This window comes from Zeus faber (genome assembly GCF_960531495.2).
Source record: "Zeus faber genome assembly, chromosome: 1".
In the NCBI taxonomy this organism is placed as follows: domain Eukaryota; kingdom Metazoa; phylum Chordata; class Actinopteri; order Zeiformes; family Zeidae; genus Zeus; species Zeus faber.
The window spans coordinates 30,691,391-30,715,957 of NC_137193.1; the positions used below are offsets into that span (position 1 = coordinate 30,691,391).

The 24,567-nt window shown below is 44.4% G+C and overlaps 1 protein-coding gene across 2 annotated transcripts; it reads right to left on the bottom strand.

Annotated features, from left to right (window-relative positions):
• Positions 1 to 230: 230 nt before the first annotated feature.
• On the bottom strand, positions 231 to 5,253 carry ccn2b (cellular communication network factor 2b). Of its 2 annotated transcripts, none has more exons than XM_080002156.1 (5): positions 5,114 to 5,253; positions 3,877 to 4,093; positions 2,860 to 3,111; positions 2,456 to 2,679; positions 231 to 2,090 (listed from the first exon to the last, which is right to left on the bottom strand). In XM_080002156.1, exons 1-5 carry the CDS (start codon positions 5,165 to 5,167, stop codon positions 1,785 to 1,787), a joined length of 1,053 nt encoding a protein of 350 aa, XP_079858282.1. In that variant the 5' UTR covers positions 5,168 to 5,253; the 3' UTR covers positions 231 to 1,784. The 2 variants fall into 2 exon arrangements, with proteins under 2 accessions (XP_079858282.1, XP_079858281.1); XM_080002155.1 differs by having other exon boundaries at positions 2,456 to 2,748.
• Positions 5,254 to 24,567: the final 19,314 nt, after the last annotated feature.

Consider the following 24,567-nt stretch of genomic DNA (forward strand, 5'->3'; position numbering starts at 1 on the left):
ATACACAAATAATACACACCAACACTGTTTGCTATTTTGAGATTTGTGGAAATTTTTCACAACAGATCAGACTGCTGCCACACGTCACCATTAAAAATTCACAGTTCAGGGCTTTTTTTAGCGAATGGAGACATTTTTAGATCACAGGGCTGCTGTGACAGGGTTGGCCACAGCTCACCCTCAGACTTTCTTTTTTAAGCCGGTTAAAGGAACAAGACACACACTGCCAGTCAGTATGTATAAAAATATACCTTCTTTATTGGAAATAGACAAAAAAAGTGCAACAGACAAGGACCGACTCGCATTTTAGCCGAGTGGTTTCAACAGGTTTTTCCCGTAACACATACAAACAAAAAACAAAAACAGTAATTATCTGGAATACAGCTACAACGTTGCGTTAAAGAATCGTTACATAAATTATAGTACAAAACTGTACACGGTCTTCCAGTATTTACACGTGGTGTAATCATCAAACTCCGAAATTATTCTGAGTTAATTCCTCCTCCTGCCTCCTTTAAATAAACAGTAAAGAGAAAGAAAACTAACAGCAAGTCTGCAGTGGAGCCACATGACGGAAGATGAACTGTATCATCATCATTTAGAAGGGTTATATTGAAATAGTAAGAAAAACTGAAAAAAAACCTTTGAATCCAAGAGGATTGAACAAGATCAATCTGGGGTCAATGAATGTCTTCCTAACAGCAAATGTTGTTTTGGTCTAAATGTCAGACTACGTTTGGATGGAACATTTGAAAGGAGTAAAAAGATACGCGTCAAAGATTCCTGCATTGTCATTGTTCTGTGTGCTTCAGAGATCTATGAACCCTTTACAAATGTTACATTAAAATGTTTCAGGACAGCAGTTTTTCCTTGCGTGTTGAGTGTGTGTCTGTGTGTTCGTTTGTTTTACTACTATACTATACTTGTGAGGTCTCTGAATTGACAATTTTTTGGTTTAGAAGTGCACCAGAAACATGGGTCCCCACTTACCATGTGTATTTACTTAGACCTCACTTTGTGTGTGTGTGTGTGTGTGTGTGTGTGTGTGTGTGGTTGTGTGTGTGTGTGTGTGTGTGTGTGTGTGTGTGTGTGTGTGTGTGTGTGTGTGTGTGTGTGTGTGTGTTGGTGTGGGCGTGTGCACCACATGCATGTAAACGTAATTGGCCAAAAAATAAAAAAAATAAAAAAATGGAATAAGGCAACACAACGCGGTGTGTAAAATGCAGCGTTTGTGTGTGCCTGGTCAGTGCGTCGAGTCTCCGCTCTGTGCAGCCTTTAATAGCGGGCCGCAGAGAGCGAGAGAGAGAGAGAGAGAGAGAGAGAGAGAGAGAAAGAGAGTTGGGCAAATGTGGAGCTGCGCGTTAAAAAGTCAACGTTAAATGCAATAAAATAAAGTTAAAATAATGGTGAAGGGATGGATTCCCGAGCTCTACTTCGCGTCTCGGAGAAAACACTCCCCCGTTACATTCCTCTTGCAGTCTCTTAACTAGGCTGGCGTTGCTGTGGGTGTGTGTGTGTGTGTGTGTGTGTGTGTGTGTGTGTGTGTGTGTGTGTGTGTGTGTGTGTGTCTGCACATGTGTGTGTGTGGAAGGGTCCCCAAATTTCATCATCAACAGCTGACAACAACTGTTTGGTTTTGCAAATCGACACACAGAATGGAGCTATGTCTCCTTGTGTTAAATTGTGCGTGTTGGGAACAATGACCTTTTTTTAGTCATATCTCATTGTCAAAGTGTGTTTCGTCAGTGTGTGTGTGTGTTGTTTTTTTCAATGGAGGCTCCAGGTTACATGTCGCGGTCGTAGTCCCCCGTCATCCTCCGCGCGTTGGAAGCCAGAAAGATGTCGTTGTCCCGCGGGCAGTCATGGTGGCAGGAGCAGGTCTTGATGAACATCATCTTCTTGCGGAAGACATCGCCCTCGGGGCAGCGGAACTCCACCTCCGAGGTGATGGTGGCGTGCGGGGTGCAGCAGCGGCTGTCCGTGCACACGCCGCAAAACTTGGGCTTGTAGAGGCGGACGCTGGCGCAGCCCGACAGCTCAAAGCGCATGCCCCGCTGGGCCTTGGGGGTCCGCACGCACTTCTTTCCTTTCTGCGGGAGAGAGAACGATACGATTGTGGGATTACATAGAAGTCCCCAAACGATAGTGTCAGTGTCCTCAATGTGAAGTGCATTCGCAATGATACAGTGAGGATAAGAAGCAGAAAAAAACCTTTAACCCCCAGCGCTCACCAACTGATCAATTGTGACGCAACTGACTGTGTGATATTTGGACCAAATGCCTACAGAAGGTGATGCGTGAACTGTTGCTGAATATATATATGTGATATGTGAAATCTTGTTCGAAAACTCGTTGTTTGTTTTTTTTGCAACTTCCGGTTTCTAACTACGTCTCTTCAAAAGTCCTGCTTCACCCTGAATATACCAAAGCCTTGGGTCTAGCTTTTGCACCCCACCTTGATGTCCTTCCCTTGCTCGGCGTTACAGGGTCTGATGATGCAGATGCGCGTCTGCCTCTCCAGCTGGCAGCGCTCGTTGTCGTTGGTGACGCGCGATGAGACCCCCATGCCGCAGGTGGCCGAACACTCGCTCCACTCGGTGGTCTGCACCACGCAGTTGTCCCTGGAGCTCTCCGGGACTGGGAGCGGGAGCGGCCTCTGGGCCGACACCTGCTGGAACACTGAGAGGGGAGAGGAGGAGTCGGGGAAGGAGGAGGAGGAGTGGACCCAGGGGTGAAATTCAGAGGCTCCTGCATTGAGCGTCAGATGAAAGGGAAAGCAGAAAGGAGGAGGCGGTCAGAGAGAGAGTTGGGATTGATCACTACAACTTCTGCAAAGAGGTGTCTGAAGGGGCAGCTCACCGGCCATGGCCGACTGGTACGGGTTCTCCTGCGGTGTCTGATCGCAGACCCACTCTTCGCAACACTTGCCGGGGATCTGTATGCGCCGTGGGTACGGGCAGTCTGGGGAGGGAAGGCGAACGTGGCTGGCGCAGGTGGGCACACAGCCGATCTCGCCGTTCATGCAGACGCAGTGGTGCTTGCAGTTGGGCTGGAAGCTCTCCCCGCTGCGGTAGACCACGCCCCCCAGGTCGCAGGTCTGGCCCTCCTGGGCTGGAGATGAAGGAAAGGACAGAATAAAGATATAATCTAAAAATTCTGCAAAATGTATTTTCTCTTTCACAGTCATTGATTGACCTAAGTCGTACTTAAAGACACACAGGAAGTTTTATTTTATTATTTATGTTTGGAACCTTTTGCTTGTACATGGAAACAAATGGAGAAAACTGGGTGAATGTGCACATTCTAAGCTTGTATTCAAATAATATTTTATTTATGCCTGTAATTGGGACTGTAGTGGGGAATTTATCATATCTTACTTGATTGTGGTGGAAAAAATGTCTGTGTTTCCGGAAGAAAAACACATTTTATAAGTTAAGTCTTATCTGTCATTTGTTAACAGGGAAAAAATAATGGATTTTTTTTCTATCATTTGTAATGACCTTTTCCCTTCTATCTTTTTTTTCTATATTTTTGCATACTGGCAGCTATAGCTTCTTGAATTGGCAAAATTATAAAGCACAATGATTTTGTGATTTTGTGCTGAAAACAATCGGCCCCACGCGTTAGTGGAATTCGGTAAATGTATAACAAAATGGCAAAAAAGACCCTAGACTGTGGGTTAAATTAAACAGTAGCTCTGGAGCATTTCCTTGAAAACACACGCACATCCACACACGCACGCACACACGCACACACACACACACACACACACACACACACACACACACACACACACACACACACACACACACACACACACACACACACACACACACACACACACACACACACAAAGTGAAAAGTGGGGGTACTGACCCATGCAGATGCCTGTCTCGGTGTCGCTCAGCACTGAGTAGTCACAGTAGAGCTCCTTGTGGTAGTCACAGGGCTCCAGCAGGGCACAGGGCTCGCCCAGCTGCCTGGCACACACCTTACAGCAGCCACAGTCATCCAGAACTAGGCTGGTGCCAAAAGGGCAGGGAGTCGGCTCCACGGGGCAGTCACAGGGCTGGGAGCAGTCCTGTGCGATGACCTGCAGAAGGGGAAATATGGGGTAATGCGTTTAAACTCATTGATATTTACGGTGCATATAATTACATGAGCTTTTTAATACATGGGCTGATGTCTCTTTTATTGGCTGTAGTTTTCTTGCGACAGTAAAAGTCACTGTGTGTGAGCAGTAATCACCACTAGATGGCGACACCAACCAAGCAACTTTTGTTGCTTTCTACCAATTGGGAACCATTTAGTTGTTATGCTGCATTCACATCATATTAGACTTAAAAAAGTTATTGACATTTTCAGGTGAGTTCAAGTCCTGGTTCTGTACCAGGGAAAACTTAACGTGTTGGATCACATGTTGCTTTCTCACAAAGTATAAATTTGCACACCCAATAATATAATAAAACGTTGATAATAAGACATGACTGTACAAAAATGATGATTCATTATGATTACATTTTTCATTTTGGATGTTTTCAGAAAGTTCCCATATTTCTACATCAAGCGGCTACATCAAAGTAATGACCATATATATATGTGTGTGATAAATAAACTCTTGAATCTTGAATCTTGAATTGTAATTGCTAAACAATTATTTTGCAGGAAAAACATTTTGCTTGAATTTTTTGGGGTTCTTTTGGTTTTTTTTTTTTGTGTGTGTGGGTTCAAACGAGAGATACCAGTGTTTGACAACGTGTTTTTCTAAATCCATTCCATCAAATTTCTCATAGTCATGGCAAGTCAAGTCATTATTATCCTATTATTCCGTGGACCTTGAACGCACCACTGTCTTGTGTAAAACGTGCTATTTGTTTTTCCTATGGAGCACGTGACCACACCTCCAGAGGAATGTTTTGGTGCCTACTCCATGTTGCCTTATGAATCACCAAGGAAAGTATAGACATTTCAAGTTTAATTTTATTTTAGGTAGTATTTTACTATTTACCTGACACCTTTTTTAAATAACTTCACAAGTTGCTGCATATTTTTACCCTTCAATCTTCTTTTTAAAAGATGTTTAAAGGGAACAAAAAAATAGAAACAAACTCACCGAGGTGATGAGAAGCAGGAAAAAACAGAACTTGGCAGGAATCTCCTCAGACATCGTGTGTTATTTGAACAGCGCGCTGTGCTACACAAGTGGTGTCGTGGTTAAAATTCTCCCGGAGGTTCCTTCTTCCTCTGTCCGAGCAGTTCGCTAAACTGAGGCATGGAGGGGAGAAGCACTACTTTAAATACTCCCGTGGACGGGGTGTAGCCCGAGAAACAGGAGTTGTGCCACGCGACCCAAAGAGGTGAAAATATTCAAATTCCAAATGGCTTTCTCAAATCCCCGCGGGGCTTAGAGACAGCCCCGCTGAATCGGGCCATTGTTTTCTATTCCACCTATAAAGACATAAGTCCAACCAGGTGTCCCTGAGCCGGAATGGCCGTCTGAAAGTTTAATTTTACACGGCCGGTGAACATAGGGATTTTTTTTTCCTTTCATGACACAGGTTATTGTTGTTTTCCTGTAACGTGTGCTTTTGACACAAGCGTTAATGCTCTCTGAGCGGTCTAGTGGCTGGAGTGGTAGGTGACGTGCAGCATGGTGGCTTAATGACACGGAGAAGCTGGCATGTGGCTGGCATGATGTTTGATGTGTGCAGTAAACCACAATCATTTGTTCTTTCCCACACACTCAGCCACTCCCCTTGTTCTTTTTAAATGCCATATCCAGACAGGTAGGGATGTTGATTACTGTTGGAATGTAATTTACTCAGTGAAATCCAAAAGGTCACAGAACTATACTCGGACCTTCAGATGATTAAAGACCAGGGAGGCAAACCTGTCATCTTTCTGCAGTGTTGAATAAATGTCATGTGTGTTTATTTGCACATTTCTTTGGCAAGGAAATTAAGTCTTGAAGTCCTTTTTTTGTTATTTACTTTTTTCTACCTGCTTGGCATACAACAGTCTGCAAGTGGAGTTTGCAAGAACTGCTGCAACTCTGTCCTGTGGGTGACCTGTTGGATGACAAGAGCACAGCTTTTTTGTTACACAGAACTGCCACCAACCCCCCTCTTTGGAGAACGATCTTACCATGTTTTGGTCTATAAACAACTATCATCATTACTACTCCAAGAAGGGAGAATCACCAGGGGTGAGACAAATAAACAGCCAGGTCCCATGTTGACAGACCGACACCCGCCAGAACCGCCCTCCCCACAGGCGAGCCGGCGGGGCCTCCATGCCCACCAACGCCCCATGCAAAGACAAGACCTGCCCCACTGCAACCGGCTACATGCCAGACCCAGCTACAGGCCTCGAGCGCCGAACCAGGTAGCCGAGTGCGCATGGCGCAAGGAATTTGACGTAAGCCCCCCCTCGCCAGCAGGAGGCGTCGCAGCAGGCCAGAAACCAGCCAGCACCAAGGGCAAGCCGCCAGGACCCGAACCAAGCCGGCAGGGGGCCCACCCGGTCACCACCCGGCCAACCACGCCCCCACACCAACCCACCAGCTCCATCGCATCCCCAGTGCTCAATGTGTGCTGTTGGTAAATACAGTTAAAATTGCAGGGTGTGGGGGCACAAGTCCTCCAGACATGTTGATCCACATCCCTACCCACAGAGCTCACACCACACCTGTCCCATAGACGTATTGTGTGGTGTATGTACTGAATTTGACTTCTGGCACTGGGAGAGATAGGTGTAGAACAACCAGATCAAAGTCCTACTTTAAAAGACTTTAAGACTTTATTCTGGTGATAATCAGTTATGACTGCATTGCCTTTTCAATGGGCTTTCCTTAGGGTAAACCTGTCAAGCTATGTTACTCTTATTTAGTAGCTCAAGTATTATATTTATATTATATTTTAGCATTGCATCAAAAGTTGAGCGGGAACCTGTCTAAATGAATCCCTGTAAGGTAGACAATGCATAAGCGAAATAATAGATATAACTCAGTAGCGATTAGCTAGAAGTAGCTACATAGACAGCTGTCTCTCAGCGACAGCAATTAACCTTCTACATAGACAAATATTTTCTCTTTCGTGGCAATTAACTACATCAGCTATCTTTTTCATCTTGTGTGTGTATTGTATCTGTCTCAAAGTGAGTAAGATATATGATGTTGTTAATGTTCTTTATGAGGGGGTTGAGGTGATGCCTTACAACTGGTGTTTTTATATGCCCTTTTGAATTTGAAGCTGAAGCATTAATGCCGGGAGGTTGATGACCAATCTAAATTTTAGCAGCTCCTTGAGATGATATCAAGCACAGAAATAAGGTAATGAACCACAATTAAAAATGTACATAATCAGCCACAACATTAAAACCATCACTAATAACCACTAGTATTGTGTAGGTCCCCCTCGTGCCGGCAAAACAGCTCTGACCCGTCGAGGCATGGATTCTACAAGACCTCTGAAGGTGTCCTGTGGTATCTGGCACCAAGACGTTAGCAGCAGATCCTTTAAGTCCTGTAAGTTGTGAGGTGGGGCCCCCATGGATCAAGCTTGTCGTTCCAGCACATCCCACAGATGCTCGATCGGATCGGACCCTAGCCCCGTCCATCCAAATGATGTAGAAGAAAACCTGATTCATCAGACCAGGCCACCTTCTTCCATTGCTCCATGGTCCAATTCTGATGTTCACGTGCCCATTGTGGGTGCTTATGGCGGTGGACAGGGGTCAGCATGGGCACTCTGACCTGTCTGCGGCTACACAGCCCCATACACAGCAAGCTGTGATGCACTGTGTGTTCTGACAACTTTCTATCATAACAGCATTAACTTTTTCAGGAATTTGTGCTACAGTAGCTCTTCTGTGGGATCGGCCCAAACAGACTAGACTTCGTTCCTGACGCGCATCAATGAGCCATGGGCGCCCATGACCCTGTCGCCGGTTGTCATTGGTTGTCCTTCCTTGAACCACTTTTGGTTCATACAAACCACTGCATACCAGGAACATCTCACAAGACCTGTCGCTATGGAGATGCTCTGACCCAGTGGTCTAGCCATCACAATTTCGCCCTTATCAAAGTTGCTCAGATCCTTATGCTTGCCCATTTTTCCTACTTCCAACGCGAAGACTTCAAAAACTGACTGTTCACTTGCTGCCGAATATATCCCACCCCTTGACAGGTTCATGTTGTGGCTGATCGGTGTAAATTCACATGGGTAAAAAATTCTAATTTAGAGGATCTCTGTCAGCTCAAATCTTCCTGTGGGGATTTGTACTCGGAAACTGTCGCCTTTCTTACCCATTGTGAGTTTGAATCTGAAAAACACTCATAGGAATATCGTCAGTGTCGCCCCCCCCTTCTGAGCTGGCCTTTACTGGCAACTATTTGCTATGACACGTCTGCTCTATACTGAACTACATATAAATTCAAGGTTTGTCTGCTCAGAGATTAAACTGGGCACAGTTATGTTAAGTTACGTTCCATTGGCCAATATGTAATAGAGCCTCTCATTCAACTCGAATGCCTCCTGCTGTCCTCAACCATGGGCTGGCTGGAGACAACCATGCCTTGGCAGTGCAGAGGGGCCTGGCATGGAGTTGAAAACACGTACTGTACTTAAGTTCAAAACACAACCGTAACTAAGGAGTGCCGTACACTTTCACAACTGTGAGGCTTGCAAAGAGACCTTCTCGCTCAGAGCAGAAGTTGGTAAGATCAGATCACACTCAGTTGCGTGCGAAATCGGCCCAGCCCCAGTCAAAGTGACAGAAACTTCTCTCTGACATGGACCTTAGGGAAGAAACAGAGCCACTAGAAAGCATTGCAGCAGTCCATTAATATGCCTTCCCACTTTTAGAGTTAAGAGTCCTGTCTAACCTGCATATAGAGACAATTTTATTGAGGCAGGCAGAATAAATCCAATCCTAAGAAATCAAAACCATTTGGGCTTTATAGGGATTAAGGCTGGTGCCTTTACCAGATAAATTTAGGAGGGAAGGTTTAGCAACATGCTAAATGCCACACCGGTCCGTTGCATGGTCACTCACTGAGGAAACCTGTGATTCCCCTAATCTGCATGTCTTTGGAGTAAAGCCCCTCAGCCATGGAGAGTACATGCAAACCCCACACAAACTGGCCTCGAGACAAGAACTGAGCCGAGATCTCCAGTGCTGAAAAGTGACACCGTTTTCCAAGTTGCCACCCAGAATTCCCTTTGTGTTTCTAAACTCCTTTGAAGTGTGACCAGCTTTGGTGCTGGGTGGGACAGATCACGCACCCAAAGTTGGAAGATTAAAGATAATATTGTCCCCACTAATTTTTGTGAGCCCACAAGATAAAGACAGAACATGCTGGATAAGGATGTAAATTCCAGTATATCCAGGACATTTGAGTTGAGTATATGCCTATCAAATGTGACAATATGAATATACAGTATTTCCCTCTCCTCACTAGTTCTTTGCAATATTATATAAACCATGGTCGCTGGTTTGCGAGCCAGAAGCCAATTAAAAGAGAGGCTGTCAGAAGTCAACAGGAAATCATGGTGTAATTTTTGCTGGATGTTTTTGCTTCAGTGACTATTGACCTCAGTCATCTCAGTGTTCATATTCACTTTGAGTGAACTACGGGCCACCTGACTCAACAGGTTGCTAGTTACAGCAGGATATGCAGAGTTAATTACATCCTGTGTTATGCCAAAAACATTCGAAATGAGCGAAAGTGTTTGACTGGAATCAGAGCTCAGCTTGGCGCTTTCAGCTTCTGATGTGTGTTCCGATGACTCACTCGAGCTGCCATTCCCAGACGTTTATGCACAGGCCACGGCTGAGCACACGGGTCCCCGGGACTAAAATCCCCATTACAAGATCAACACTTCTTAAACCCCCTTCGCAGGCCTTAAAGGACAGAGACGGGGAGGGCAAGACAAACAGTTGAGCACACCTGATCCTTGTGGTTTTATCATGATTAGGAATCAACCTTCCTGAATTGCATCGCTACTTAAAAAACAAACATCCCCTTACTGTACATGTACCAGCGCCGTATCCACTCCCCAGCTCCCATGAACCCAGACAACGTGTGAGGGCCAACAGGCTGACCATCGACTTTTCTCGGACCACCCATCGAGGAGATAGGGCAACCGGATCAGAGGTCATAACCCAGAGTGGTGCAAAAAAAAACAACAAAAAAACCTTTTGCACCGTTCTTTCAGCTGAGCAACGTTTCCCGAAAGATGACCTCACCTGTTATGGCTAGAGCAATCCGCTAGCATGGCAGGGTGGAGTCAACACTTTGACGCACAGTGTGATCAGGCCAACGGAACTGATTACGTTGGGTAACTTTCCTGCTGAGGTTGGAGAATGCAAAGGTGGGGTCCTTCAACCTTCAGACAGTTTCCCTTGATGCCCATTGTCCTGGGTTTCCATGAATCTGCAATATTCATTTCATCTTGGATGATGGCTTGAATATAATGTATATTAATATAAACATACAATAAGTAAAGAACCCCGTATTTGGCATAACTTCTGGAGTCCCAAACTTTGAGTTAGTACGTTTTGGTTCCGGGCCATGCAGTGTTAGTCAGTGTCAGCCTTTTCTGTTGTGATATCTCATCGTCCAATGGAATGAGCATTACAGACTAACAGAGGTCAGCCAAGGAAGACCTACAGAGCCTTGTCTCTTTGTGGGTCCCCCCTTCACCTACTCTCCACCACGACATCCCAGCATGCATCCTTCATCCTCCCTCCACTTAACCAGAGGAGGAAAACGACTTGCGGTCTCAACCCAGTCTCTCAGACCTGGACAAACTGTTCGAACTGCAAAGCAATTCTTCTTTTCTTGCCAATATTATTACAACTGGGGCTGAACTGAACACATCAGCAAAAAAAAAAGATTGTCCAGTGATTTAGTTAGCACTGAGGTAATGTAATTAGCTCCTTCTCAAAATTTGCTTGATTGGCCCGTCACTCCTCTCCCAGGACATTACTTCAACATTTGAATATTTTGTTGTTTCCCGATGTTTATTATTTTCAGTCTTTTCCCATGGGACTACCGTTGGTAAACCCCCTCCACCCTTTGCTTTCGAGACGCCTGGTTCAGCATCTGGAGCTGTTCCCACCCATTCCTATCACACATACTCCAAACTTCAAAGTATTAGCCATGGTGTAGGGATTTGCCAGTGGGTTTTTTTTTAATTTGTTGTTGTTTTGTTTTTTTTACATCCCCAAAGGAGTCAGTTCTCTGACAGGAATGTTTGGCGACGGTGTGGATTCAGGCACCTGTATCCTATGCACATGGATGCCAATTGGCTTAACTTATTATATACCTTAATACCTTATTTCTGTCTCATAAGAATATACAGTATATATAGTATATATGTAGCCAAATATTAGGCAGAGCCTCCTATATCCATTATTCCCCATTTGGAGAGATTAACTTAATAATATGTTATTGCTTCTGGACCAGCTCTTATTTCACTAAATTTTAATGAGAGCTATAGCTCATAAAATGCGTGCCCAAAGGTACAGAAAACATGAGTGGATCATAGAAATATATAAAGTCTTGCGATAATGTCCCATTTTCACTCATGGGTTTCACAGAGAGGCTTGAGTTTTGGCCAAGTGTGGGTGAGGTACAAGGAATTTCAGTTTGCTTTTGATGGAAGACAGATAGACAGGAGTTATAGGCAGTCCAGTTACAGTATATTTTGGAGCGGGCGGGGATGAGATAGAGAATGTCCAACGCCCTCCTTTAAAGAAGAAAGAGTTAAAGGAGCTTGCATGACAATTCCAGAAATAGTCAACTCCAGTACCCCAGAAAAACACTGATGAACAAAAAACGCTGGCGCTTTTTTTCTTTTCTGAGTAAAGGTTTGACCGAATGCCAGCATCTGCATTGCATAATTTCTACCAATGCCGGCAAAAAAAGACCTGCAGACGTAGAGATGAGTCGTGAAACCTTTTTTTTTTCTGCCTGATGTGGCTTCTTCCTCTCCCAAGCTCAGGTTGTTTTGTCCCAAAAGGCTGTGCCTCCGGGAGACCTACTGAGGTTACAAAAGCAACTCTTCTTTAATGAGGTGAGTTGGGGGGGGGGGGGGGGGGGGGGGCACACTAAAAATAGCCTGGGTCTCTTGGACAGAGCCCCAACACAGGCTTCTTCCTCTCTGTTCCCCCAGGTTGTTGTTGAAGTCTGGTACATTCCTCACACGCTTGGCCAGCCCTGTCCCACCCCCCCATCCCCTCCACCTCTACCCAAACACACACACCACACCACCCTCCACCCTCCCTGTTTTTCCTCCCTTCCACCTTCTTCTCCTTGAGGTCTGAAGAAGTGATCTCGAGAAGGACACTTTGTGCAGTAGCTGTGAAGTAACAGTGTTTCCAAGGCTCCCGCTTGTGGTTTGCTCAATGTCATTTCAAGATTCCAGTTTCTTTTTTTCCCCGTCCTCTTCTCGAAAAAAAACTAAAAACGATTGTGAACATCATTCACTGTATGTCCTGCGTTTGAATAGTTTTGTCTACGCTGCAAAAAATCTGTGTCCCAAAAAGTGGAAGATCCGCAAACAAATGAAAATACATTTAGAAAAGATACATAGCAAAATGATAGACAAATAAGGAGAGATTTCTTACTAAAAGTTTTGTGTGATTGTTGTGAGATTATATAATAGTGTTGCCAAAAGTCTCTATTGTAATAAGGGGAGCTGTGTTATTTGATCAACATAAGTAACAAAAAAGTTACGTATTTCACATTAAAGAAGTCTCTTAAATCTGTTACTTTTGACGACATATTTTCTCAAAGTCAGATGAAAAATCGTATACACAGAGCTTAGTGTATTGTTAATGTAACATTTTCAGATTGTTTTTGCAGTGCAGAGAATCTATTTTTAACCAGTGCATTAAATATTACAGACAGTGCACTCTGCAATTACACTTAGCAGAATAGGTCGTAAGTATGTATGTGAGTTCTGCTCTCTCAATTAAGGTCATGCACAAAGATGGCTCGGGTTCTCGAGAAGGGAGAGGAGCCAGAATGTTGCAGTGATGTCGGCCTACTCCATAACATCTGCCTGCTCTTCCTCGCAGCCATGGGAAGTCACAGAAGGACAGGCGTGGATCCTGGTTCCCAGGTCCAGATGTCGCACATATGAGCACAAAAGAACACACACAGGTAGCAAAGCCGCTCAAAAGGACCGGACAAATTCTCGGAAATGCACGGCACCTGACCCAAACATGCGGCCAAATAGGTTTGCGCACACGCACGCACGCATTCACGCACGCACGCACGCACGCACGCACACACACACACACACACACACACAGATATATACACACATTGTTACAAATTGTTTCCGCACCTGTCCAGCTGTCAGGCATTTCCATCCAACAAGTCAGTGACCCATAGCCTGCCCCCACCCCCCACATAGGGGTTCTTAAGTCAATAAGCTGAGCCCTTGTTCTATATATATCCCTGTCTGTTTATCCGGGCATTGGATCCTGAACTGAAGACCTGTTTTCCAATGTCGGTTTACTCGGTTGCCATCTTGCCAAGACTCCCAGGGAGCACGTTTGAGGCTTAATAGGCCAGACTCCTATAGCCTTCAATGGGGAGCGGTCTATAAGGAAGGTATCTTGCGGGGCTAGTTGTGGCAGACGAATTGTGGCAGACGATCCACTGGCCCACGGCCTCGTGGGCCAGTCTACTTACTTTCAAACTTACCTGCTCAGTTGGTGCGTTTACACATATTTTGCATTGTCATTTTGCCTTCAGTGAATTTCATCGTGTCTGACTTGGTTAGCGACCTGGTCTGGTTAATAGGTGGACAATGGTGAACTATTTTCTCACATTCTGAGCACCTCAACGATGATGGCTTTCTCGCCCAGCCATGTTGCAACTCTCTGTGGCAAAACTAGCTAATGGACTGCCCCATCTCCTGAAGGCTGGGAAACCTGTTTACCCGCCATATTTTTCTGGATAGTGAAGAAGGCCGCAGTTAACAACAAACTAGGAACTGCAAGCAGCAATAATAAAGAATGAACTAACACTAAATCTACATCCATGCTCAGGCAAATCAAGCAAAGAAAATTAATTCTGTCTGTTATCTTTCATTTAACTATGTACCATATCTGTGTATTGTTAACTATAGACATATATATGTGGAATTCCTCAGGCTTCTGCGGATGGCCTCAGCAAGTCCTTTTATTGTAGACCTTGGTAGGCATCTCACGAAGCTTCTCCGGCTGCAAAGGTCAAAGTGTTTACCAATCACCTACACAAGTAAGTTCCATTTGTCTGTTTTTAGTTTTCATTTGTTAATTTTAACTCCTCTACCAACTGTGTTGTTATTAGATAATCACATATTTGTGATTCTTTGGTCCACGAAAAACGAATGGTACTTCAGGTTGTTTTTTTGCCATAACGATTGCATGCAGATTTAGACTTAATTGAGAACATGTGTCCCAACATTACTGACAGTAGTGGCTTAACTATTATACAAATATATGACTTAGTACTCTGGACACTGGATCCCTTGAACATTTCTCTGGTTTGAAGTAATTGCTGATAGACTGTATGAGCATATGGCTTTCATCTGTCTATTATTGACTGAGTGAGAAATAATGAGGGAAGGTGTTCAATCCTTAGCGGGATAATAGAACTTGAAGGGAGCATTTTCAGGTTACAAGACATGTACATGATTCATATGGGAGGAAAACTCATTGGAGGCAATGTAGCGCAATGAAATTGCTGTTAAAAGGACCCTCATATGCCATTATCCTTGTAAGAACCTAATTTTTAATGGAATTTTTTAAAGGACACGGATTTCTATAATGATAACTGATTATCAAAATGATTATAATAAGTGATATAATAATAATATTTTGCTGATAGAATTAAAAAAAAATTGGAAAAAAAATAATTTTCAATCCATGCAAAAAACACCTTTGTGAATTTTTTTTGTCATGATTAGGCTAATCAAATATCTTGCATTGAAACGTTGAATATCACTTTAAATCTAGGGTTTGTTGCATCATTTTGTTGCATAAATATCATTATTGAAATGAATTATACCACAGACTCTGGACCAAAACTAATGGGTGCACCTGACGCAACACCATTTACATACTACATGACACAAAAGATATTACTGAATGTCGAGGGGTAAAGTATGTAAAGACGTCTTCTCATTGATATGGGAAATTGGTCAACAAGATATAATGATAATCCACCCCCTATTTTTTGAGTAATTTTGTTCACAAACAGACAGACATTGACATACATTCCAAAAACATAAACTTCTTGGCAGATATATTTCATATAAAGCTGAATACATGGCCGTGCGTACATCTAGAGAGCCTTAAGTCCCCACTGCCGACCCCCTGAGAAGGAAGGTTGCTGATTTTAAGGCTTTGAGGAGCACCCGAGGTGCAGCTTTTTCATCTGACCTGCCCCTCGAGCAGCGCTGCAGTTGGCGTGGCTAATGTGACTTATGTAAGACTGAAACAATTAGAGTCGTATCTCTTGTTGCCAGGTCTTACCCCCCCCTTCCATCCCCCAAAATAGTGAGACAGATCCATCCGTCCCTGGTAGCTGGACCGGCAGGAACCTGGAGGCCCAGGGAGGCGTAAGTCCACACCTAAGGCCAGGGGCCAAGTGGCCCGCTCCACCACTCCTGCTACATGGCCCCCCAGGGCCAATTTAAGCTGTGGCCTATATTATATAATTATAGATGACCTTCTGGTCTTATGATTCCTCCTGCACACACACACACACACGCACACACGCACACACACACACACACACATGTACACGCACACACACAAACACACACGGGACACCGACTGAGCCAGCTCAGATGTAAAACCGTATATGAAAAGTCCAGAATGCACATTATGCTCATAATGATGAAATGAATGAATAAATTGACTGTGTGCTTACTGCTTGGGGTGTTCCAGCAGCCTGACCCGGCTGCTGCCCATGTGATCTGACCCCATCAGGAGGCTAGAATAACACATTCGGGCAGGAGGGGCATTTACTGGTGTTTCAGAGGGCATTTTACTGGAAAGAGTTTCCTGTTTTAATTTCTTGAACAAATGAGAAGTACCTGACAAAGGTACTTTGGCAGACACTACTCTTTCAATCCTCAGCGTTTCAATCATGCGTGATCTGTGTGTGTGTGAACTGTGCGTGCCAATGCAAATCTTGAAGAGCTGGTTAGAATAAATAGATATTGTAGAAATAGTGCAAAAAGTAAAAAAAAATAATAATAATAATTATACTTGAATCAATTAACTCCTTATGTGATGAGAATGTAATATGTCTTGTGATAGAAAGTCTTAGAATGAGCTATTCTATTCACGCAATATAGTTAATATATTTTCCAAAGCTATCCTAATAACCGTAATCACACAATTCAAGATTCAAGAGATTCAAGAGGTTAATTCGTCACATACATATACATACTTTCATACATATATGAAAGTATGTATATATAAGTATGAGAAATGTCAATGCAACGCACCCAGTGATTACAGACAATATGTCCTAGACTGAACACAGTAGGCCCGTCCAAAGAAAAAATACCTATTGTATATTTCAAGATTTTCCAGGTAGTGGATGATGTGTAAACAGTGCATTGTACAACAGGTGGCAGCCATTGAGAGTCTGGCTAAACGAAGGACTTCAAACTGAATTTTTAAGTTTTGGCAGCTGGCTTAAATCTGTTAGCTGTTCGCCCCTTCATTGTGTTTGATGGCTTTGATTCTCATTAAAAAAGATTGTGTGTGTGTGTGTGTGTGTGTGTGTGTGTGTGTGTGTGTGTGTGTATGTGTGTGTGTGTATGTGTGTGTGTGTGTGTGTGTGTGTGTGTGTGTGTGTGTCAAATGTAGAAGAATTGAGTAAACCACATGTCCGGTTCCAAAAATGTCTTCGGTAACGCATGGTTACCATGCCCATTTTTTTTTTTTTAATACAGCTGTGTAAATGGATGACAGAGCAAATGTGTTAGCAATGGAAAAAAGACAACCGCTCAGCAGGAAGAACAAATCGGGGGCTCACAGGCAGGTGTGTAATAAACACGGAATGGAAAAGAGGCTCGGTAATGACTCGTTTCAAAGTTGCATCCTGCAAAGGGCTCTGCTGGGATTCGTCGGCTGCACGTATTCCTCCATCACATCACACACAGACCTTGCATCTTTTGGTATGTATTTAGGAAAGAAATGCTGTGGTTAACACGCGCAGAACACCAGTGCATGCTTTCCAGTTATACCAGATTTGCCTTTTCTTCGTGGGGGGGGGGGATTCTGGACACATAGTCCGGGCGAAAAAGCACATAGAGTAAAGAGAGAGAGAGACGGAGGGAGGAGGACGAAGAAGAAAAAAAGCCATCTACAAGACTGGAGGAATGTTCTTCTCTGCAGCCGTGCTTCTCATTCACGGCAGGAAGTGCCAGTCAAACCGCAGGAATGCAAAGCGCTGGAGCAGACATAGGTTTTCCACATGAGGAGGAGAGTGTGTGTGTGTGTGCGTGTGTGTGTGTGTGTGTGTGTGCGTGTGTGTGTGTGTGTGTGTGTGTGTGTGTGTGTGTGTGTGTGTGTGTGTGTGTGTGTGCGTGCGTGCGTGCGTGCATGCGTGAATGTGTGTGTGTGTGTGTCTGTGTGGGAAAGGGGGCGATAAAAGAGGCAGACGGACCATCGGTCGGTCCTGTGTGATGTCGGAAAATGGCCCTCGTACAAAACCAGATTAGGGAGATAAAGAGTCTGCTGGCATTCCATTATTTGTGAACATTTACCCCCACCCCCGCACGCAAGGAATATACTGTACATCTTGATATCAGCATATTGAAAGTGTATACTGGGAGATATATCTGACAGACAACTCAACAAGATTTACAGTACTTGCGTCGGGGCTCCATTGCTCATCATTCCCGGTGTACAGCAAAACACAGGCACTTAGTGAGATAGAAATATAGGAGTGATGGGCTCCAATCCCCCCGCTGGATAGAAGAGAAGAGCCCAACAGGTGGATGCAGTTGAGGTGGAGGGAGCGCAGCAAAGCAGGTAGGGCAGCCTAAATAGGCCGCGGAGTGTTGTTCAGTTGTCCGACAGAAATAGATGTCAATAACTGTTAAGAACATCTATTTTTATTCATTTATTCCACCATACATCCCAATATATTCTTTGTCCTTCATGAATAGATTATAATATATAATGACCACAGATTGTATGGCGGTTGCCTTGCAGCTACAGATCCTGGTTCTGAGGGCTCCCTGCCTTACATCCCTTGATGTGACCCACCAGCCTGACCGGGAAAGGCAGGTAAAGAAATTGTAAGGATGGATTAATGGGGACAAAACAGCCACAAATGATGTGTATGAGGTTATTTAGCTAGCTTTGAGAAAATAATCTTCAACGTCTTTAGCTATTTTACTTTCAGAGAGTAAAATTGTCCTTCCGTAGTGTTTTTTACATCGTTTTTTAATTGTCTTTTTTTGCATTGATTGTTTGCAGTGTGTGGCACTTTAAGTCATCATCCATGCCTGGGGGCCGCTGCAGCTCTCATACAGTCAGACAGGGGGAGTCCTCTGCAATGGTGGAGCCTCCCCGCTACTGTCCTGGTCAGACTGGAATGGTTTTCTAAAGGCCCCCCTCAAAGTTCTTCAAATCATCCCAATTTGGACCCAAAACAACAGATGGGAGTCGTGTACGTCCCTTTCACCATTATACTATGGCTATGAAGGGGGCTGGAGTTCCATCATCCCAGACCCCTGGTTGATGGTGTTTGCCTGTCTGGCAACCCAAACACATCAAAAAGCTAATCGTCTATTGAGACTCGTCTGGACCTAAAAAGAAAACCAAAAAAATCCCCACTGATGTATTGGATAAGCACAATGCTGACGCAGTAAGCAGCGACTGGAAGATACCACCCATTGGAACAAAGAAAGTTCAGCAACTGGGCCAGGCAGGAGGTAGACCGAGTCATAATAAGCACAAAGCCGGGAGACTTAACTAGGGAGCTAAACTAAACATCATCAGCTAGCCAGCATTTAGTCCCACACCCGTCACCTCCCTTGTCAGACAGATTTTCCCTCCCTCACTACAGCTGATTATAAACAGGTTAACGTCCAGGCACAGGTGTCTGTGTTAGCGTATGTCCAAGCCCTGTGGGACGATGTCACGTGAGGTCACGCGTGGTTGGAAACTGTCTTTTGAGAATAAGTGGATGTATAAACCCGCCGTCCTTGTCCATCAAGCATCAAAATGGGAAGCCAATATACAGGCCTCACTCTCACATCTAGGCCAGCTTTGGTCAAAGTGTTCTAGAAATGCCGGATTATCAACAAATTGAATGAACGTGGGGGCACCAACAGGTATTGAGATGAGAACACAGCATAGAAAACACAGCATGTGTTCATGTTATTTTACTGAAAAAAAAACAACAACAACTTTGTAAGTCAATGTCGTTTCAAATATGCACTGTGGGCACAGGCCTCGCAGAGTTAAAGGAGCAGCTTTTTGCAAGGTGGGGGAGTGGGGCTGTCTGTGAGAAAAGGCAACGCTGTCCAAAGCCGCCTGGAACAGGAGGCTGTTTTGACTGCTGGGAACTGGCAGAAGTAGCAATGTCCCCTTGGGATAAAACTGGAGCAGGTCTGAGAGGAAATACCACTGGCACACAAAGAAACGTAGGCGGGCGGGCGGGCGGGCGGGCAGGGAGGCTGGGCGGGTGGGCGAGGGGGCGAGGGGGCTGGGCCCAATCCATCCCTGGTTGGGTAAAACAACCGCAACTATAGCGTTGGAACTTGCCATGACCGTAGTGGAACATGGAAAAGGGAGTAGGTGGCGGCGCACAAGTGTGCTTTGCTGTGAGCTGACAGCCTCCGGTGACAAGGTAGGGGGAGGTACTTTTTGGGAACTCGGATTCCACGGGTTCTCCGCAGTGTCCCGGGTGGTGTATCACATTGCGGACCCCCCCCCCCCTCCTTTCAACCTCCCCACCCCAGTCCTGCTCTCTCCTCTGAACCATCTCACAGTTTCCCTCTGAGTACACACACACACACACACACACACACACACACACACACACACACACACACACAACACACAGACACACATGCACACACACACAGGAGAAAGCCCTTGAAGGCCGTCCAGCTTCAACATTTGGCGCGCCTGGAAGGAATTAACAGGGGGTGGGGGGAGAGGAGTGAGATGGATTGAGGTGGTCCTTGCAATTTTCCCAGAATCTCAGGGAGACCCACCCAAACTCTGCACCTTTTCTGCCCCACCCCGCCCAAGCTACCCTTGAACCCCAACCCACCCTTACCCGTCTCAGCCTCACACCTTCCCCCACTTTGTTCTCCTCACACATGCTACCCCTGTGTGGCAAATGGGATTGTTGTGCTCCTTGATATACATAATAGGATAGTGTCAATCTCTATACACATTGATGGCCTAGCGAACCACAGTCAAAGCATTTCGACAGCATCAATAGCATTGAGACCCAGTGAGTGCCTGTGTGGGGAGCACAGCAGCCAGACACTTCTTTCTATTGTAATGGTTGTAGTGTTTACACACAATGGGCCTCATTGAGAAACCAACATGGAAGTCCCTCCACTTAATTGGTGAGTTCCCCAGGTCCACCAGAGTTATAAATACCAACCGTTCCTAAACTGGATGTGTGAGTCCGACCAAGTTGGTTTGAACAGGGAGAGGCCCCGTCGGCATCTCGACGGCACACAGAATTAAGGGGTTGTGTGTAAATGAACCATCAACTTAAGCCAACATATTCGCGCGGCCCCTGAAGACATGCTTTATAGCACAATTAACCAAGTGCTGCAGTCAAAGCAAATAGACCGTTGGTGCAGGGTTTGACAGCACGCTTTTGGGCCCTTTTGTAGATCACCATTAATCGTTAATATGGTTACAATCAGAAGCCCGCTGCTCCACAAAAGCAATGCATAATTTCTCTAAATGAGGTTTGGCACCACTGAAATAGATTTTTCCTCAAGATTAAAACACTCTAAATAGAAACCACTTCACAGCATTATGCCTTCCTGCAAGTTTCCCAAGACATATATCTTGATCTGGGCAAAGAAGAAATTAAGACGAGGAAGAAAAAAAAAGATGATTGTATGCACATTTTGTAAATGACTGCCCGCTGTTTGATGGGTAATCGTAAAGTAGAACCTGGCCTGTGACTATCTGAGGACAGAGGTATGGTATATTAACTTGGGTCCAGCTTCAGGGAGTCATCATCAGACCTGAGTGATGTCATATATGCATCTAATGATATGTATGCACGCAGACTTTTCTTGGTATACATACTATATAGGCTTCTCTAAGAGGTTGCTGTATATAACGACAAATAGATTGCTCAAAATTGTACTCATTGAGTCCAGAATGATCTCAGACCAGTTCTGTTATTGGTCCTTTTTTCTTTTTATCTTTATCTTTTTGTGAACTAGGTGCGAAGGTACTGAGACCAAAATTCAAAGAGGCTTCAGCTTCAAGCCATAGGACATAGACATTACATAAGGTGTATATATACAGTGTATATATACAGTGTATGTATGTATATATATATATATATATATATAGAGTTTATTTTTGTCTATAGTGATCTATTGTGAACCCTAACCCTAAAAAAACGAAGCAAGTGACAAATTAGAGGAACGTGAAGTTAAGGGTCAAAGGTCATCCGTAAACTGTGTAAAAGATTACAGGGTAAGGGTTAGTGGGTGTTCATTCAAGTGAAAAGAACGTGTGTGTGTGTGTGTGTGTGTGTGTGTGTGTGTGTGTGTGTGTGTGTGTGTGTGTGTGTGTGTGTGTGTGTGTGTGTGTTGTGAGTGGGATTAAAAAGAAGAAGCCCATGGCCTTCCTCTCAGATCACACCTGCCTCACCGCGGACAGAGTGGGAACACTCCACTCTCTGCTCCACGGTCGGGCATTCAGGGGGGAATCCTCGCATCTGGTGCATGTTAGAGGTGGATCTGCATTGATCCAGCGTGGAGAACAAGGCGGAAAAACAGTCCTGGCATGTCCACGATTGCGGGTTTTGGACTGGGTTGGTACGGTTGGGGGTTGGCAGAAGTGGGTGGATGGAGAGTTTTCTGGGTGCTGGCCAGGTTCAGGGGAAGAGCCGAGGGAATCCTCGCTGTCTCATCTGCCAAGTGGCTGAGGGGGCTGATAGTGTGTGTGTGTGTGTGTGTGTGTGTGTGTGTGTGTGTGTGTGTGTGTGTGTGTGTGTGTGTGTGTGTGTGTGTGTGTGTGTGTGTGTTGAGGAGAGGGTATCATAGTACCCAACTTTGTGTCCAGCACAGTGAAATAATGAAAACGTCTGTATGAAGTCATGCATTTTAAAGGACACGCTGGGAGACTTTTTTTTTACCACTAGCTATGTAAGCCCATATATGTTTTATGTAAATATTCTTAAAATTTGCTTCTCTTCTTCTTCCACATTTTTCACTGTTTGCTCTTTTACTGAGTCAAATTCTTTGTATGTGTGAGGGCACTCACACTCACTAATTCTGAGAAAATCTCCCCGTTACGCACGGGGCTTTTTTGTTTCATTTAATTCATCTACTACAGTACATATACAATAAAAACATACTGTTTCATCTGTTTTGTGAACAGAGAGGAGATCGCTCTGATGGCCAACCTTTTTTTATTTTTTATTTGAAGGGTTAAATATACAGGAGATTTACGGGAAAATGTTCAAATGGGGAGGACAACGGGTAAAATACAGGAGAATCCCGGAGAAAACAGGAGGGTTGCCAGGGAGGGTTGCCAGTGATTTTCTTTCAGAGTTTTCATTGGATGGGCAGACGATTCCTCTGGGTGAGCAAGGCTTATCTCTGGGCTTGTCTCTCCCCAGCCCACCAGTAGACACGCACCTGTCATGCAGTATGTACAGTTACAGAATCAGAATGAGTTTATTTTGGCATGTAAGTTTTCATATACAAGGAATTTGTCGTGGTGAAGATCAGTGCGTTGCTCTACAGACAATTGCCATTAGTATGGCTGCTAGTATTGCTATGGGTATAAAATCAAATCAAAAAAAAATATATATATATACAGTATATAGTATATACTGTACGGGATGAATAAATAATGAATACAATAATATGGGTATGATAACAATAAATTAGTTGGCATAAATTACTACAATGTTATTACTACATTATGACAATGTTATTACTGCATTATGACACAGTCTACAATGTTGCCATCGTTGTCTTTTTGTGTTTGTATGTGTGTGTGTGGGGGGGGGGGGTTGTCCTAAGAGGAGGGTACAGTTGATCTTTTCGCTCACTGTCGCTGGAAAAACACTGACGCCACAGATGTCAAGTCTGGAAGAAGGCTCAGTGACAGGAATAGGAGGTGTGTGTGTGTGTGTGTGTGTGTGTGTGTGTGTGTGTGTGTGTGTGTGTGTGTGTGTGTGTGTGACAGTTTGTGTGTTTGTGTGTGTGTGTGTGTGTGTGTGTGTGTGTGTGTGTGTGTGTGTGTGTGTGTGTGTGTGTGTGTGTGTGTGTGTGTGTGTGTGTGTGTGTGTGTGTGTGACAGTTTGTGTTTTGGACAGCTGACTGGCTGAAGCAGATCACTGGGAACGGTTCCATTAACCAGAGAGAGGAGATGTTGTCTGCTGCACGGTCACACCCTTAGTGTTCCTACCTAGCGGACACCATTCCAGAATGTGCGTGTAAGAAAGGTAGAGATGCAATGATACCGTGTTCTCTGACTGAGTGAGAGTACTGATTCTGTGAGAGTTCTCATTCCTGGGTACTTGGGATACTGAATACTGATTTAAAAAGTCAGTACAAAAGTCACAATAATAATTACATCACTGAATGTGAGATCCCCTGTGCGCCCTATGGGCAATGCTGGAAAGACATTACACGAGGCAAACTATTTATTTAGTCATCATTTTATATGTTGTGTGTGATTTGAAAAAGGAAAAAAAAAGGCTTTTGATTTTTATGTTTTTTCCAAATTGATTAAAACAAACAAAAAAATAAAAAGTTTAAAGTTGTGTCTTTACACCCCTTTGTCTGGGCCTTTTCCGGGCCTGAGTTTGCGGGGTCTAGTACCCACTGCTGGTACCGCTAACCAACTCTGCAGCCCTAATTAGTGGTGATACGTAGTGAATACAGCAAAAAAAGTGTTTGATAAAGAAATATAATATGATAGTTAGTACAGAGCTACTGCGCTGAAGGGACCGATGAGCCACTTATTGACTTTTCGTTGTGTCATATAAGTGCTCTTGTCACCAGATACAGGAACAACATTTTTTTCTGACTAGGACCCCCCCCCCCCCCGAACAATCCCCAGCTCGGGTTTGGATTTGAATGTCCCTATTCTTAAGGTCACGAGGTCGGCGAGTATGGAGACAAACAAATTGATGGATATTTTCCGCAGACGCAAAGTGGACGCAGTTCCTGGTCCGAAACCTCAGATCAGAAATGTAAAAGAAATGCCCTTATTGTTCAATTATTCATTTTGCATGTACCCCCACCCAGAGAAAACGCAAAACCCAAGTAAAAGAAGCCTACGACGCTCTATCCAGGAGTGTTG

Bases quoted from the DNA above. Each gene is read 5' to 3' on its own strand.
- ccn2b (XM_080002155.1), bottom strand. From the start codon at position 5,167: ATGTCTGAGGAGATTCCTGCCAAGTTCTGTTTTTTCCTGCTTCTCATC. The intron at 4,094-5,113 runs GTGAGTTTGTTT...CCCCTTCTGCAG, and splicing joins TCCTGCTTCTCATCACCTCG to GTCATCGCACAGGACTGCTC. The intron at 2,749-2,859 runs GTGAGCTGCCCC...CGCTCAATGCAG, and splicing joins GTACCAGTCGGCCATGGCCG to GAGCCTCTGAATTTCACCCC.